General features: G+C 46.6%; 4 protein-coding genes across 4 annotated transcripts; 3 read left to right on the top strand and 1 right to left on the bottom strand.

Moving 5' to 3' along the window:
- Positions 1 to 288: 288 nt before the first annotated feature.
- LOZ57_006154 (uncharacterized protein) lies at positions 289 to 1,096 on the top strand (the record flags this gene model as incomplete). The annotated part of the gene is made up of 2 exons (XM_049255175.1): positions 289 to 421; positions 501 to 1,096. 2 exons carry the CDS (start codon positions 289 to 291, stop codon positions 1,094 to 1,096), a joined length of 729 nt encoding a protein of 242 aa, XP_049105778.1.
- Positions 1,097 to 3,691: 2,595 nt separating this feature from the next.
- Positions 3,692 to 4,508, bottom strand: GCH1 (GTP cyclohydrolase 1; the record flags this gene model as incomplete). The annotated part of the gene is made up of 3 exons (XM_049255174.1): positions 3,692 to 4,003; positions 4,053 to 4,416; positions 4,465 to 4,508. 3 exons carry the CDS (start codon positions 4,506 to 4,508, stop codon positions 3,692 to 3,694), a joined length of 720 nt encoding a protein of 239 aa, XP_049105777.1.
- A 379-nt stretch (positions 4,509 to 4,887) lies between these two features.
- Positions 4,888 to 8,642, top strand: LOZ57_006152 (uncharacterized protein; the record flags this gene model as incomplete). Its single annotated transcript, XM_049255173.1, has 2 exons — positions 4,888 to 8,308; positions 8,362 to 8,642. 2 exons carry the CDS (start codon positions 4,888 to 4,890, stop codon positions 8,640 to 8,642), a joined length of 3,702 nt encoding a protein of 1,233 aa, XP_049105776.1.
- A 2,421-nt stretch (positions 8,643 to 11,063) lies between these two features.
- LOZ57_006151 (uncharacterized protein) lies at positions 11,064 to 12,050 on the top strand (the record flags this gene model as incomplete). Its single annotated transcript, XM_049255172.1, has 1 exon — positions 11,064 to 12,050. One exon carries the CDS (start codon positions 11,064 to 11,066, stop codon positions 12,048 to 12,050), a length of 987 nt encoding a protein of 328 aa, XP_049105775.1.
- Positions 12,051 to 12,420: the final 370 nt, after the last annotated feature.

Genomic DNA, 12,420 nt, shown 5'->3' with positions numbered 1-12,420 from the left:
CGAGCTCTTTGACAGCATCAACCAACCGCTTAGGCACCTCCGTTTTCCATGGCGTGCTCTGGCCAGCTTGTCAAAGAGAGGTATGATCGTGTGACCTCCTGGCTTGGATATAAATGTGAACTCCCTCCCCCTTGAGATCCATCTTTCTTTCAATTCCTTTCTCTCTCGCATTATCCATTTCCCTCTAACTGTCAGCAACCTTCCACATTCCACATAGCTCTCCTCAGCTTCTTGCCCAGCACTACCGTACTGCAACATTGCACCAACCGAATTGCGGACCACCCAAAAATGGCGTTAGACCCCGCCCAGGTGCTCGAGACTATTCAAAATGGGTTCGTCGTTTTCCCGGTCTGCCTAGGGTCAACCCCATCACGAAGCGCAAAGCACAGCCTAAGTGGCCCCGTCGACTTGCACGCACAAGGTATCCTCCCACAACACCTACAGGAGAAGTCACAAGAGTCGATCGCCGGGCCAACGTCACTACTGAGGATTCCACCAAGGCTTTCATGAAGACTCTCAACCCTTTTTTAGTCGTGGCTACCACCGGCGCTGCGACCGACCAAACCCCAGAACCATGCCCCCTGGTATTGAAGGTGCAAATGTGTTCCTCAGATCAGGATCCCTGGCCAATACCACGGTTGAAGAACATGGAATGCGGCTAGAGCGATCGGATGCGGATACGATCATTCCCGATACAGAGCCCAGCGGCTTCTTGGCCATATCCTTCTTCACTTATAACAATACAATGATGGAAAAATATCCCGTGGAAGCCATCGAGAACGCGATTGCAGGCATCTGGGAACATGGGGATCAGATTAAAGAGAGATACTGCAAACAACACAAATGTCAAGAGTTCCTTGCCTGCAACCCAGAACCGTTTCTGCTATTTCCATCTCAATGCGATGATCCGGATGATGATGATAAAACCTTGGATTGGTGCCGGTGCACACATTGGAATAACCCCAGGCCAGTTGAATGTCAAGCTGGGAGGGACATCTTGAAACATGTCAGCCGTGTTGTAAAAAAGGGGTATCATGATGAACTTGGCGGTTGTTATCCGGTGGAATTAAGACCTTCATGGTACTTTGATGAGTGATTGGATTTTTGGCAGTTAAGCTTATAAGTATATTTTTATGAAGTCATAAAATAATTTAACAGGGTATCTGTTAAGTGATCAATCATGTTGTGGTGCCGTTGCCTACTAAAAATGAGTTAACACTGGTACCCATAAACTTGTCGAGGGCGGTTCCGACTTGATCGATAACTTAAGATTCCGTGGCTCGACTGGCCCGCTGATCCCGCGTACAGAGATGAGTATACAATACAAAACACCCTCCGCGTGATTAACAACTTGATTCATTTCCGTCAAGTTCTAACGAATGCCGCTGCCGCCCACCCGCCCACCTCCGGGAATGGGAGGACATGGGGTGAGCCTGTTCAACGGGCTGGAATTTTGCGCCCTGCAGGGCATATGTTGAGGATATCATAGATATCGCACTAAACCCCAATAGGATAGTGACCTTGGCATTGCAGAGATTTACACTATATTAGAAGTATCTCTCCATGAGATATTCTTAGAGAGTAAACTTATCTTGATAATATAAAGAATAATCTTAAGTAGATTAGCTAGCTATTCAATTGGACATGCTCGTTTGGCCTACGCCGCTTGCTATATAATATTCACCCCTAGCTTCCGCCTTATGCCTGTGAATAATCTCAACAGTTGAGATAAGCCCTATAGGCAAGAAAAACTCGTTGCTGATCGGTTGCTGAAGACATTGCTCGGTCTAAGGTCGAAGAGTAAAAGGTAGCAGTGAAATATTTGTCTTCGCCTATCCGGCGTGCGATAAGCTTCGATATGTTTTATTGAACACAGATGTATGGACGAATTTCGTCATCTCGAAACTTGTAGTCGGCTCGTCCTTTTTTTGATACGATATAGCTAGGTTTTACTACATAGGCATATGTGTGGATACGAGGGCAGCAGGCTGCACTCCCATGCAGCCCAACACGCCTGTCTTCAATTTAACATTTAAGTTGCTATGGTCATTGCCGAGTTGCTTAAACTTTGTAAATTATTGGAGGGTGATAAAACCGGCCTTCTCAAGTTTGAAGAGAATAGCTAACAAGGCCTCAGTGTGACGACACCTGCCTCCAGCATCCCAGGATGCAGAGCTTACAATAATCAGTAAAGTCAGATTGGTAATGTAAAGAAATAGTTAAGTTCGCGACTTCAATCGCTTACCGATGGAGGTTCAAACATCATCCTCCCCTTAACACAGCATCTCCCATCATGTGGATTTGTGCTTGTTCGGCTCGTCCTCGACCTTGCCTGGTGGCTGCAGATCCAACCAACGCGACCTCTCCCGCACTAAGGGCGCTCAACACCACAGACAATATTCCCCCCATGGCCGCACTCTGAAACATGGAAAAGATACTCCCGGTGGCCACATTTCCTAGAGATAACTGCAAAACGGACGTTAACGATCCAGCAACCGAGCCAGCTGAAGAAAGTCCGATGGCAAGAAATGAAAGCGAGCTAAGTGCTGGAATCAAAGCCAAACCAATCCCGATGGCAACTGTACTGGTTTTTCTATTTCTCCAAATGAATTTGATATATTTTCGAACTGTTGAAGTGACGGCACTTGCTTCCTGGTCCATTCTGAAGTATATGTCTTGACTCTTGATAGTAGGAAGCGGCACAATGCTTGCTTTTGAATCGCATGTAGGGATTGCTTGTTAAATTCTACTGAAAGAAATGAATTGGACTTGAGTACAATAAACCCCTATCTCTGTATAATATGACTGGGAAAATACAATTAAAGCAAAAACCAAATAAATGCCAAACAGTGCTTTTTTCAAGGTGTATTGCAACTTCATGTGCATTCTTTGACACATCACTAGCCACTATCACATCATCTCCAGACCTAAACATCCTACCAAGGCTTTTTGATCGGCAAAGCCCATTGCTCACACTTTGGGGGTGTTCTTTAGTAGATTGTTGTACAGCATGTACTGCTGGGTAGTTCTCCCATATCTTCATCACAATAGAAAGGACCATCACCAGTCTATGATGCAATGGGTAAAACAGTCTTCTCCCTGCCTGCAGCATCACTACTTCCCCAGCTATGTATCACGACTCCAAGAAATCCTGGGCGTGGCTCATATTACACAAAAAATGATGGAAGCAACCGCACGATACAAGAAATCAGTGCACGTGCCGTTACTGTGTCCATAGCAGGGGTAATGAGCCTTCCTCAATTCTGGTGGGGTAGCATTCCTGGCGTGGCTCAGCTTACATCTCTATTGTCACAAAGAACTTGATTTCATGCATGTTCAAACCCGGGCGTAAGGGCGGGATTCTGTGTGATTAGCGGGACACCTATTACTGCTGTGTACCCACCTTCTCCGCACAAAGTGTTTTCTAGTGAGAAGGTATCAAACATATGACGTGGCCACATGGTGATAAGCCTAAAGGCCTAAGTAATTGCTAGGGCAGCTTCTAATCTTTGCCCAAGACATGTTCCAGCAAGATAAGCCATCCAGCGTACGGGCAAGTCGTAGCATCTTGTTATCTAGGACTGAGTTAATGTTATCCATATATCATGGCGCTTGGATAGCAAGCATCAACAATTTACAGGTAAATTACACTGGAAATATATGGCTGGTGCTAACAAAGTGGGGTTGATGGTCATGATTGCTGTCCTCGACGTAAAAGCGCCAGGAATTCGTCTTTAATCTGGGGATTCGACCGCATGCATCCAATCATATAGCTGGTAGTTGTACAACTTCCAACCTTCTGTACACCACGGATGACCATGCAAAGATGGGAGGATTCCATAACCACTCCAACTCCCCGAGGACTAAGGACGTCAAAAATTGTCGTGGCAATGTCCTTGGTCAGGCGTTCTTGAATCTGGAGTCTGCGAGAGAACATCTCTGCTAAACGGACCACTTTAGAGAGGCCCAAGACACGACCATCTGGGATATAACCGATATGTATCTACGCTTTAAAGTTAGTCTTTTGTGCCAGAATGGACGTGGTTTTCTACCTTGCCAGTAAATGGAACCATATGGTGCTCACAAAGAGAGAAAAGGTCGATATCTCTCACAATAACGAGTCCGTCGTAATTTTCTTCGAAAACGGCCCCATTGACTAAGCTTTGAACATTATCCACATATCCTGTAGTGAGGGATAGCATGGCTTTTGCATATCTCTCTGGTGTCGCACGTAGGCCTTCTCTCTCCGGATCTTCCCCAACACATTCAAGAATTATCCGTACAGCTTTGGCAAGTCTCTGAATTCTGTCTTTGTCTCCATTTAGTGCTGCCTCCAAAGGATTTGCTGCTTCGAGATATAGGTGGCAAGAGTCCGCTTGAATCGTTTCAGAACACAAATCACTAGAAGCTTGGCACCTAATCAAACATCAGAAACTCTGCTGAATCATTACATCTATAACATACCATAGATCCACCCCCCAGTTGGTATCTTTCGCCTCTCGAGCCATAGGGTAGGCAATGAATAACTCAACCGAATGCGAATGGGTGCCAAAACCTGCATTTGCCAAAGAACGTTGGGGGCAGCTGTCGTCACATAAAGGACAGATCTTTCTGTAGCTTGAAGGGCGCAAAAGGAACATGCAGCACAGTCGGAAAACAAATCCAGTATCATGCTTGCTTTTATTGATTATGGTTACGCGGAGATGGTATGGTAGCTGGCGAACGGACAGAAAGTGACACGTCACAGCCTTTACCACCCACTTTGAGCAACGTTGCTCAGCTGACAGCTAAGGGTCTGATTTAAAGGATATGAATTCAGGAATGTGTCGTAGTTGGTTCCCATCAATGAATCCTATCAATATTCTGAGCTAGTCATAACACGCTGGAATGGCCACTCTCAACTCTCTCAAGCGGGCTCTAAGACAGAAAGCGGCGACCGCAGTGTCATCATCAAAGCAGTCGCTGTCAGACACACGGTATAGCGATGGCTTCGATATCTTTGTACGAGGCTCGGGCTGGTCGATTTACCAAGAGTTCATTATTCCCCAACTGACCGAGTTATTAAACACCATTTTCAACTCACGTACCCAAATCTCAGTGCTAGAGATTGGCCCGGGGCCGAAGACTATACTCGGATATCTTCCTGGCCATTTGAGACAGAAAATCAAGAGATATACCGCTTTTGAGCCTAACGTTCTTTTCGCCACTATGGTGGAAAAATGGCTGTGCTCTGGCCTGCAAGTGGAGCAGCAGTTCCCTTGTTTGGAGAACCCTCCCACCATCCATCCAGTGCCATTTGTCCTGAATAGCGACAGCGAGACGGAAACAGCTCGTGGTGTTCATGGAAACGACGAGAAATACGATTTAATCCTGTTCTGCCACAGCATATATGGCCTGAAGCCCAAAAGCAGGGTCATCGAGCGAGCTCTGGAAATGCTTGTCGAGCAGCCTGAGGGTATGGTGGTAGTTTTTCATCGAGATGAATACTTAGACTTTGACAAATTAGTATGTCATCAAGCAGCTTCTTTCCCTACTGGAGAGCTTTGTGTTACAAATGAAGATGATACACTGGATACTTTTGCAGCTTTTGTCGCAGGATTTGAATTGCAAGGTCCAGAGGTAGATGAAGTTTTACAAGAGTGGCGCAAAACATGCCGTACCCTCGGTCGATGTACGGAAGACAAGCCAAACCATCTTTTCTTCAGTTCACCCAACCTGATGGTGGTCTTCACCAAACATTCGACCGGCCTATCAAAACTGACAGCTCATGTGCCATTCTTGGAAGGGGATATAGCAGTTAAAAATCGGGACGCTCGCCTTCATCGTCCCGCACTGATTGTTAGGCCGACAGAGATCCGACAAATCCAGCATTGCGTCCAGTGGGCTATCCAGCATAAGACTGGACTGACTATTGTCGGCGGCGGCCACAGTGGTCACTGCTTATGGCCTAATATCGTTGCGATTGACATGGGGGCTTTCAACAAAGTACATATCTCTCGGAGTGGGAATGGGAATGGAGAATCCAGTCTTGATGCTGATTCCCTGATCGTTGCAGAAGCGGGCTGCAAGACAGGGGATATCATTCATAAAACCATGGCAGCTGGCATGACATTGCCACTAGGTGCCCGCCCAAGTGTAGGCGCAGGTCTTTGGCTACAAGGCGGTATTGGGCATCTGACTAGGTTATACGGGCTCACATGCGACGCTATCGTCGGTGCTGTGGTCGTCAGTGTGAAGTCTGCTCAGGTGGTTTGTATTGGCCATGTCCCAAGTCAACATTGGCCAACCGGAGCTGTCCGCCCAGAAAATGAAAGAGATCTCCTATGGGCGTTAAAGGGTGCTGGAACTAACATTGGCATAATAATTAGTGTCATCTTCGAGGCATTTGCTTCCCCGACTTACTTGGTTCGTAAATGGGCTGTCCCGCTGACTGACGGTCAAGATGCGCAGTTCAAGATCAGCAACTTTGAGAAGACCTTTGCACAGAAACTACCCCCAAATTGTTCTGCAGATGCATATTTATACTGGGAAACCAGTCAGATGTATCTTGGCGTGACTGCGTTCGAATCCTCAACACCTGGGTGCAGCTGGGGGTCCCTTACGTCTGCAGTCACTATGGGCACACTGTTGGGACCGGAGAATAGTGTAGAATGTATGGATGCTGTGGATTTGTTTGAGGCTGAGATGTACATGTCTGAGATGCATGGTGGGCACGGCCGCAACAAGCATTCTTCGTTCAAGCGATGTCTATTCTTGGAAAGCATTGGGGCGCAAAATATCACGGAAATACTGGTGGAAGCCATTAGGACCCGGCCATCACCATTTTGCTACGTCCATTTGCTACACGGTGGTGGGGCAGCGCGTAATGTGGCAGCCGACGCCACTGCTTTTGGCTGTCGAGATTGGAATTATGCCTGTATTGTGACTGGTATGTGGCCTCGCGACCAGGATGGCACCAAGATGGTTCAAGAAGTGGTGCAGTGGGTATACCGTGTCGTTGAGTGCTTGTTACCCTCAAGTTGTGGAGTTTATGGTGCAGACCTGGGACCAGATCCGAGAGATGTGACATTGTCTGCCAACGCTTTTGGGCCAAATCGGCAGCGTCTGGCGCACCTGAAGCATAAAATGGACCCTTTCAACGTATTGAATTACACTTGCCCATTGCCAAAAGCGTCGATAGCGCAGAAGCTAATTATCCTAGTCACTGGTGAAAGCTGCGCTGGGAAAGACTACTGCGCCAGTGCCTGGGCTTCTGTGTTTACCACAAACACGCAGAAACGCCTTAAGGCGCGCGCAATTAGTATTAGCGATGTGACTAAGCGAGAATATTCCGCCGCTACTGGGGCTGACTTGAAGCGTTTACTTTGGGATCGTGCATACAAAGAGCAGCATCGATCGGCTTTAACAGTCTTCTTCCAAAGCCAAGTTCTGCGACAACCTCAACTTCCAGAAAAGCACTTCCTAGATGCAGTATATGATACAGCGGATGCTGATGTGCTTCTAATCACAGGGATGAGGGAAGAAGCTCCGGTGGCAAGCTTGTCGCATTTGGTGCCTACCAGCAGACTACTCGAAGTCCATGTCAGAGCTACTGATAGGGTCCGGCAATTTCGCCAAATGAGCACTGGTTATGATACTAACGTTAGTAGCAAAGCCTTGTCAAAAATGGCAGCCCTGAATTACCATCCAAACTTGATATTCGACAATAACTCCACTGGGGACAAGGCAGCAAACAGATTTGCTGAGAACTGCTTACTTCCATTCCTTCACGACGACCTTCAACGACTCTCCAACATGGTGGGAAAAGTACCCAAGTTTCCACGCGCAAACATCGAGTTTCGCCATGTACTCAACATCTCGCAGCAGCCAGATGGACTGGCCCTGTGCACATCCTTACTGCAATCTCACTTCAACGGTGACTGGGCGAAGGTTAATATGATAGTGTGCTGCGAGGCTGGCGGCTTCGTCTATGCTTCAGCACTCGCCCTGCAAGTTGGAGTACCTTTGGCGCTGATTCGTGAAGCGGGAAAGCTTCCCCCTCCCACCATTTCCGTCGTCAAGTGTACGTCGCACATTTCTTCTTCTGAATCGGCACCTGAGACTTCCAAACCGAAAGAGATTGAGATAGGCTTGAATGTGATCCCTAGACAGGCATCAGTGGTTGTCATAGACGACGTGCTTGCTACGGGGAACACACTTTCCGCAGTTCTACGGCTACTAGATAAAGCTGATATTTGTACCAACGATATCAAAGCTATGGTTGTTGCCGAGTTTCCTATCCATCGTGGTCGGGAACTGTTATGCCAGCGTGGGTTCGGCAGAGTTCCTATACAAAGCCTTCTGGTTTTTGGTGGTGCCTAGGGAGATATGAGAAGAAACTTCAAGCTGCTCGAGATCTTAATTTTCTTCAAGAGATAAGCAGATTAACAATGTACGGCTTTACTACTAATAAGTCCTTGATGGCATCGTGTGTACGTGACCTGATAGCTGCATTTTACATTGATTTACTAGAGGGTTGGAAGTGGCTCACCATGTCCCTTGAGGTGAGTTTCTGGGGATCCGCTGCCAAGGGAGCTATGGTGTTATTGAAGACTGATAGGGTTCGTGAAACGACTCGATCTCTCCTGATAGAGAATCTGTAATTTCATAATTTCTGGTCCATAAACTATATGCGAGAAGTGTGGAGTCCTACCGGCTTCACCTAGAATTGGGGCCACTACTAATGCCAGGTTCAAAGAGCCCCCAATGCCCCAAGTTAACCAAGATGCAAACCACTTCGATACTGACCGGTAGGCTATGCAACCTGATGATATTAATTTCGCTTATCCTGACCCCGGGCTGCCTAGTCTGTCACTCCTTTCTGCATCCTCCAGTGCAGCTTGCGCAGTAACAGAAACTGACTGTGCAGAGGATGCTATAAATTTGGAATGCCTTGCCGGATCTGGTGCTCATGTGCAACAGCCTATAGGTCCTGACAACCAGCTATAGATAGTCGCCCAAGCTTTGTTCCTAGCTTTTTGTACCACTGTCACTTCCCAAACGGTTTTCTCCTATTATCACCGGCAAGCTGGATATCTCACTGCTTTTGAGATCTGACAATGAAGAAAGAGGAACGACGACCACGGCGACCGCTAGAGGGGAAAACCCATCCCCCCGACCAGCAACGCCAGATGTAGTCGATTTACCCAGCACTTTAACTTCAACATCTTCGCGGAAGATATCGTCAAGGTTCATGAAGAGACCACTGCCAGATAAGCCGGCCAACGGCGGGCTGGCTAAGCACCTACCACGCTGGATGAAGGAAGAGGATGACATACTTTTCAACGGGAGAAGGGCGAACAAAAGCTGGAAAGAGATTTCAAAATTGCTGCCCATGCGATCTACCTCTGGTTGCTACGGTCGGTATAGATATCTGTCACGCAGTCAGGAACTGAGAACCTATTCTCAGAGATGCTGGGCGAAGGAAGAGGACAACACACTTTTTACCGGGAGAAAGATGAACAAAAGTTGGAGAGAGATTTCAAATTTGCTTTTCAGGCGATCGCCCAAAGCATGCGCCGAGCGATATAAATGTCTGCGATGCGGCCCGGGGCTAATAGCCTATACATAGAGCTTGATGGAGGAAGAGGACAACACACTTCTTAACAGGAGAAAGATAAATGAAGATTGAAAAATATTTCGGATTTGCTTGGGAAGCCATCTCACAGGTCATGCCGAGCTTGATATTACATTCTGAAGCACTGTGTCTTGAACCAAGTCAGGAGTGGGAGACATTGGGTGAACACTGATAAGGAATCCCATGGAGGCTTGACGAAAAAAAACCCCGCAGACCAAGAACTCAAGCAATAAGATAGATTTCTCTTGGCAATTTCGAAGCAGTCATGGATGTGCTATCAGTCTTGGTGGTGGTGAAGGGACTAGACAAGTTAAGTTGACTGTTAGTTACTTGCTAGATAGAGCGTATCAACTAAAAAGTCAACAATATCTGTATAAATAGCTATTCTTATAATCCCTTTGTTTCCATACTCTCTTCTCCCTCCCAGGAACCTTCTTGTCGTATGAGGTTTTGATTATGATTGGCTTGAACTAAACCATAACTAGGTTTGGCGGGCTGGGTTCCGTGCACGTGATGAACATGGCGAGTGGAAACTTAGTCTACAATGATGGTCGAGCCGTCGGGCCTGTCTCCAGTGGAGCGAATGGCAGCTAAGCAGGCGCGAGCACACAAGGCAACCTACTACGACCAGAATCTACGGCAGGTCGCTCCTGGGCAGTGCTTCGATGCGGCGATCGAGGATGGCATGAACACGGTCTTTATGACATCCCCATCCAAGTTCTTCTCAATTATAGAGTTATAGTTCTCCTGCATCATCTCATATTCGCTGCCGCTGTATTCATCAAGAAAGCCGTCTATCTCGCTTTCTTGGAGTTGGTCTAGACTCCAACCTCAAGTAAATAGTCATGATCAGAAACGATTTTCCATCAATATAGGGGCTTCGCAACCCAACCAAAACTTGCTTGTACTTGGACGGAAAATCATAAGGAACGAGTGAGTAACTGGGTTCAGTAGATACCTTCTGCCTTAAATCTGCAGCTCATTCTCTCCTCTCTATTCCATTTGCTCGAGGCCGTACGCCGGCAAAGACTTATTGTGAGTTGCTGTGTTCAAGTAAAAGGGAGTTGAATCTGTCAAACTTCTCCAGCTTTTCCAGTCTCTCCACAGCCAACCACAGGATCCGGTCGCCGAGGGTATCCTCGGACGGCAACTCAGTTTCCGAAAGCTCCAGCAGGTCACATACCACTGTAAAACAGGGAAAGATTAGAATTGCCAATACGAATGGCGAACATGGTCGAGAGGAACTTTGCGTTAACACGCACAACTTGGCTATCATAAGAATCATTTGTACCACATGAATCAAGATAGAATGGAAAGTATTACAAATACGGCGTGATTGCGTCAATGCATCATGAAGTTACTCCCATGGTGCTGGTAGACAAAAAAAAAAAACATAAGTAAGCATGTTAGAGCCGATGGCTTTGTTCTCCTATCCAAATACTTCAAAATGAGCACTGAAGGCTGGGATGAGGTTGATAAACTCTCGCACAAATTTTCAAACGTATACTTAGACAGAAATACTCCAATTATTCTTGACAAGAGCAACAAATATGACAAGACACTTCGACCATTAGAGGTAGTCCCTGAAGAAATTACCGGCCATCCCAAGCGCCTTAAAGCAGATGATCCATTTTTTCGGCACATCGATGAATTTGCTACTAAATGGGGTTTGATTTCTGAAGAGTCAAAAAACAATATTAAATTAGCCTGTGGATATCTCGACTTTCCTGTGATACTTTTGCAAAACCCTTGTGACACCCACGCTCAACAGTATGATCAAATGTTTTCCCCAGGCTCCACTTTGAACTGGGTGAGAAAAATGTTAGGACAGATGAACCTGACAATGGATGACATCTGCATATGGGATACGCTTCCGATGATCAGCACCCAATGGCTTGACACCAGGAGCCTCGACGAACAGAAGGATGCAATCGAAGAAGCATTTGCGCTCACGATAAAATTTGTCGAAACATTTCAGCCCAGGACCCTCATCTCTTGCCAATGCGCTACTGGCTCCGCAGGACACAAGTTCGGTACCATTGACCATTCTTTCGCTCGGTATATTTCCTCTAGTCTCAGAATGGCGCAAGACCGCCTAGTGTCCGGGATCAAAATATCCGAACATTATATCCTCCTTGTTGTGCTCGGATTTCATCCTGGTCGACTCATACGAGAAAGAATTTCCCAAGAGGACACAACATTAAGGGAACTATTTCGAACCATCTATGCGCCATGCTCCGATTGGAAGGGAAAACATTGCGCTATGGTCAATGCGCAAAAGGAGGTCGAAGCTGCCCTTAGAACCATGACAGCTACACTGGAAGCATATCGAAACACTATACAGCCCTTGCGTGACTGTTGCCAACCTTCCAGAAGCGGTCGTTTGCTAATAATGAAAGTTCAAAATATATTGAACCAATTAGATATTCATTAAACACTGTTAAATCTGGCACCATATCAATCTGCAGAAAGTCATGTGTAGACTTGATCCGAACTGAGAGTGAGAGCGAGTGTTGATCAGACAGAATCAATTATGCAGTCTGTGACAATCATAATATCTCACTGATACTGTGTTTGTGGTGTACCGCCTAGAGACCTAACCATTGCAAAAGTGCTGCATGCAGCTAGGCTGACAATTTGCACTATTGATCCAAAGAAGTGGCACCAAAATTGATTATGATTGGCTTGAACTGGACCCAGAACCAGGTAAATAAATAGATTTGGCGGGCCGAGTTGCTTGGCGCTGTCACCAACACCACTTGCGCTTTCGTTCTGTGCATACATTCAATATCATTTTAATCTAA

Source organism: Ophidiomyces ophidiicola, assembly GCF_022830035.1.
Source record: "Ophidiomyces ophidiicola strain CBS 122913 chromosome Unknown scaffold_37, whole genome shotgun sequence".
NCBI classification, from domain to species: domain Eukaryota; kingdom Fungi; phylum Ascomycota; class Eurotiomycetes; order Onygenales; family Onygenaceae; genus Ophidiomyces; species Ophidiomyces ophidiicola.
The sequence above is the reverse complement of the archived record's forward strand: the minus strand, read 5'-3'. Positions and strand labels throughout refer to the sequence as shown.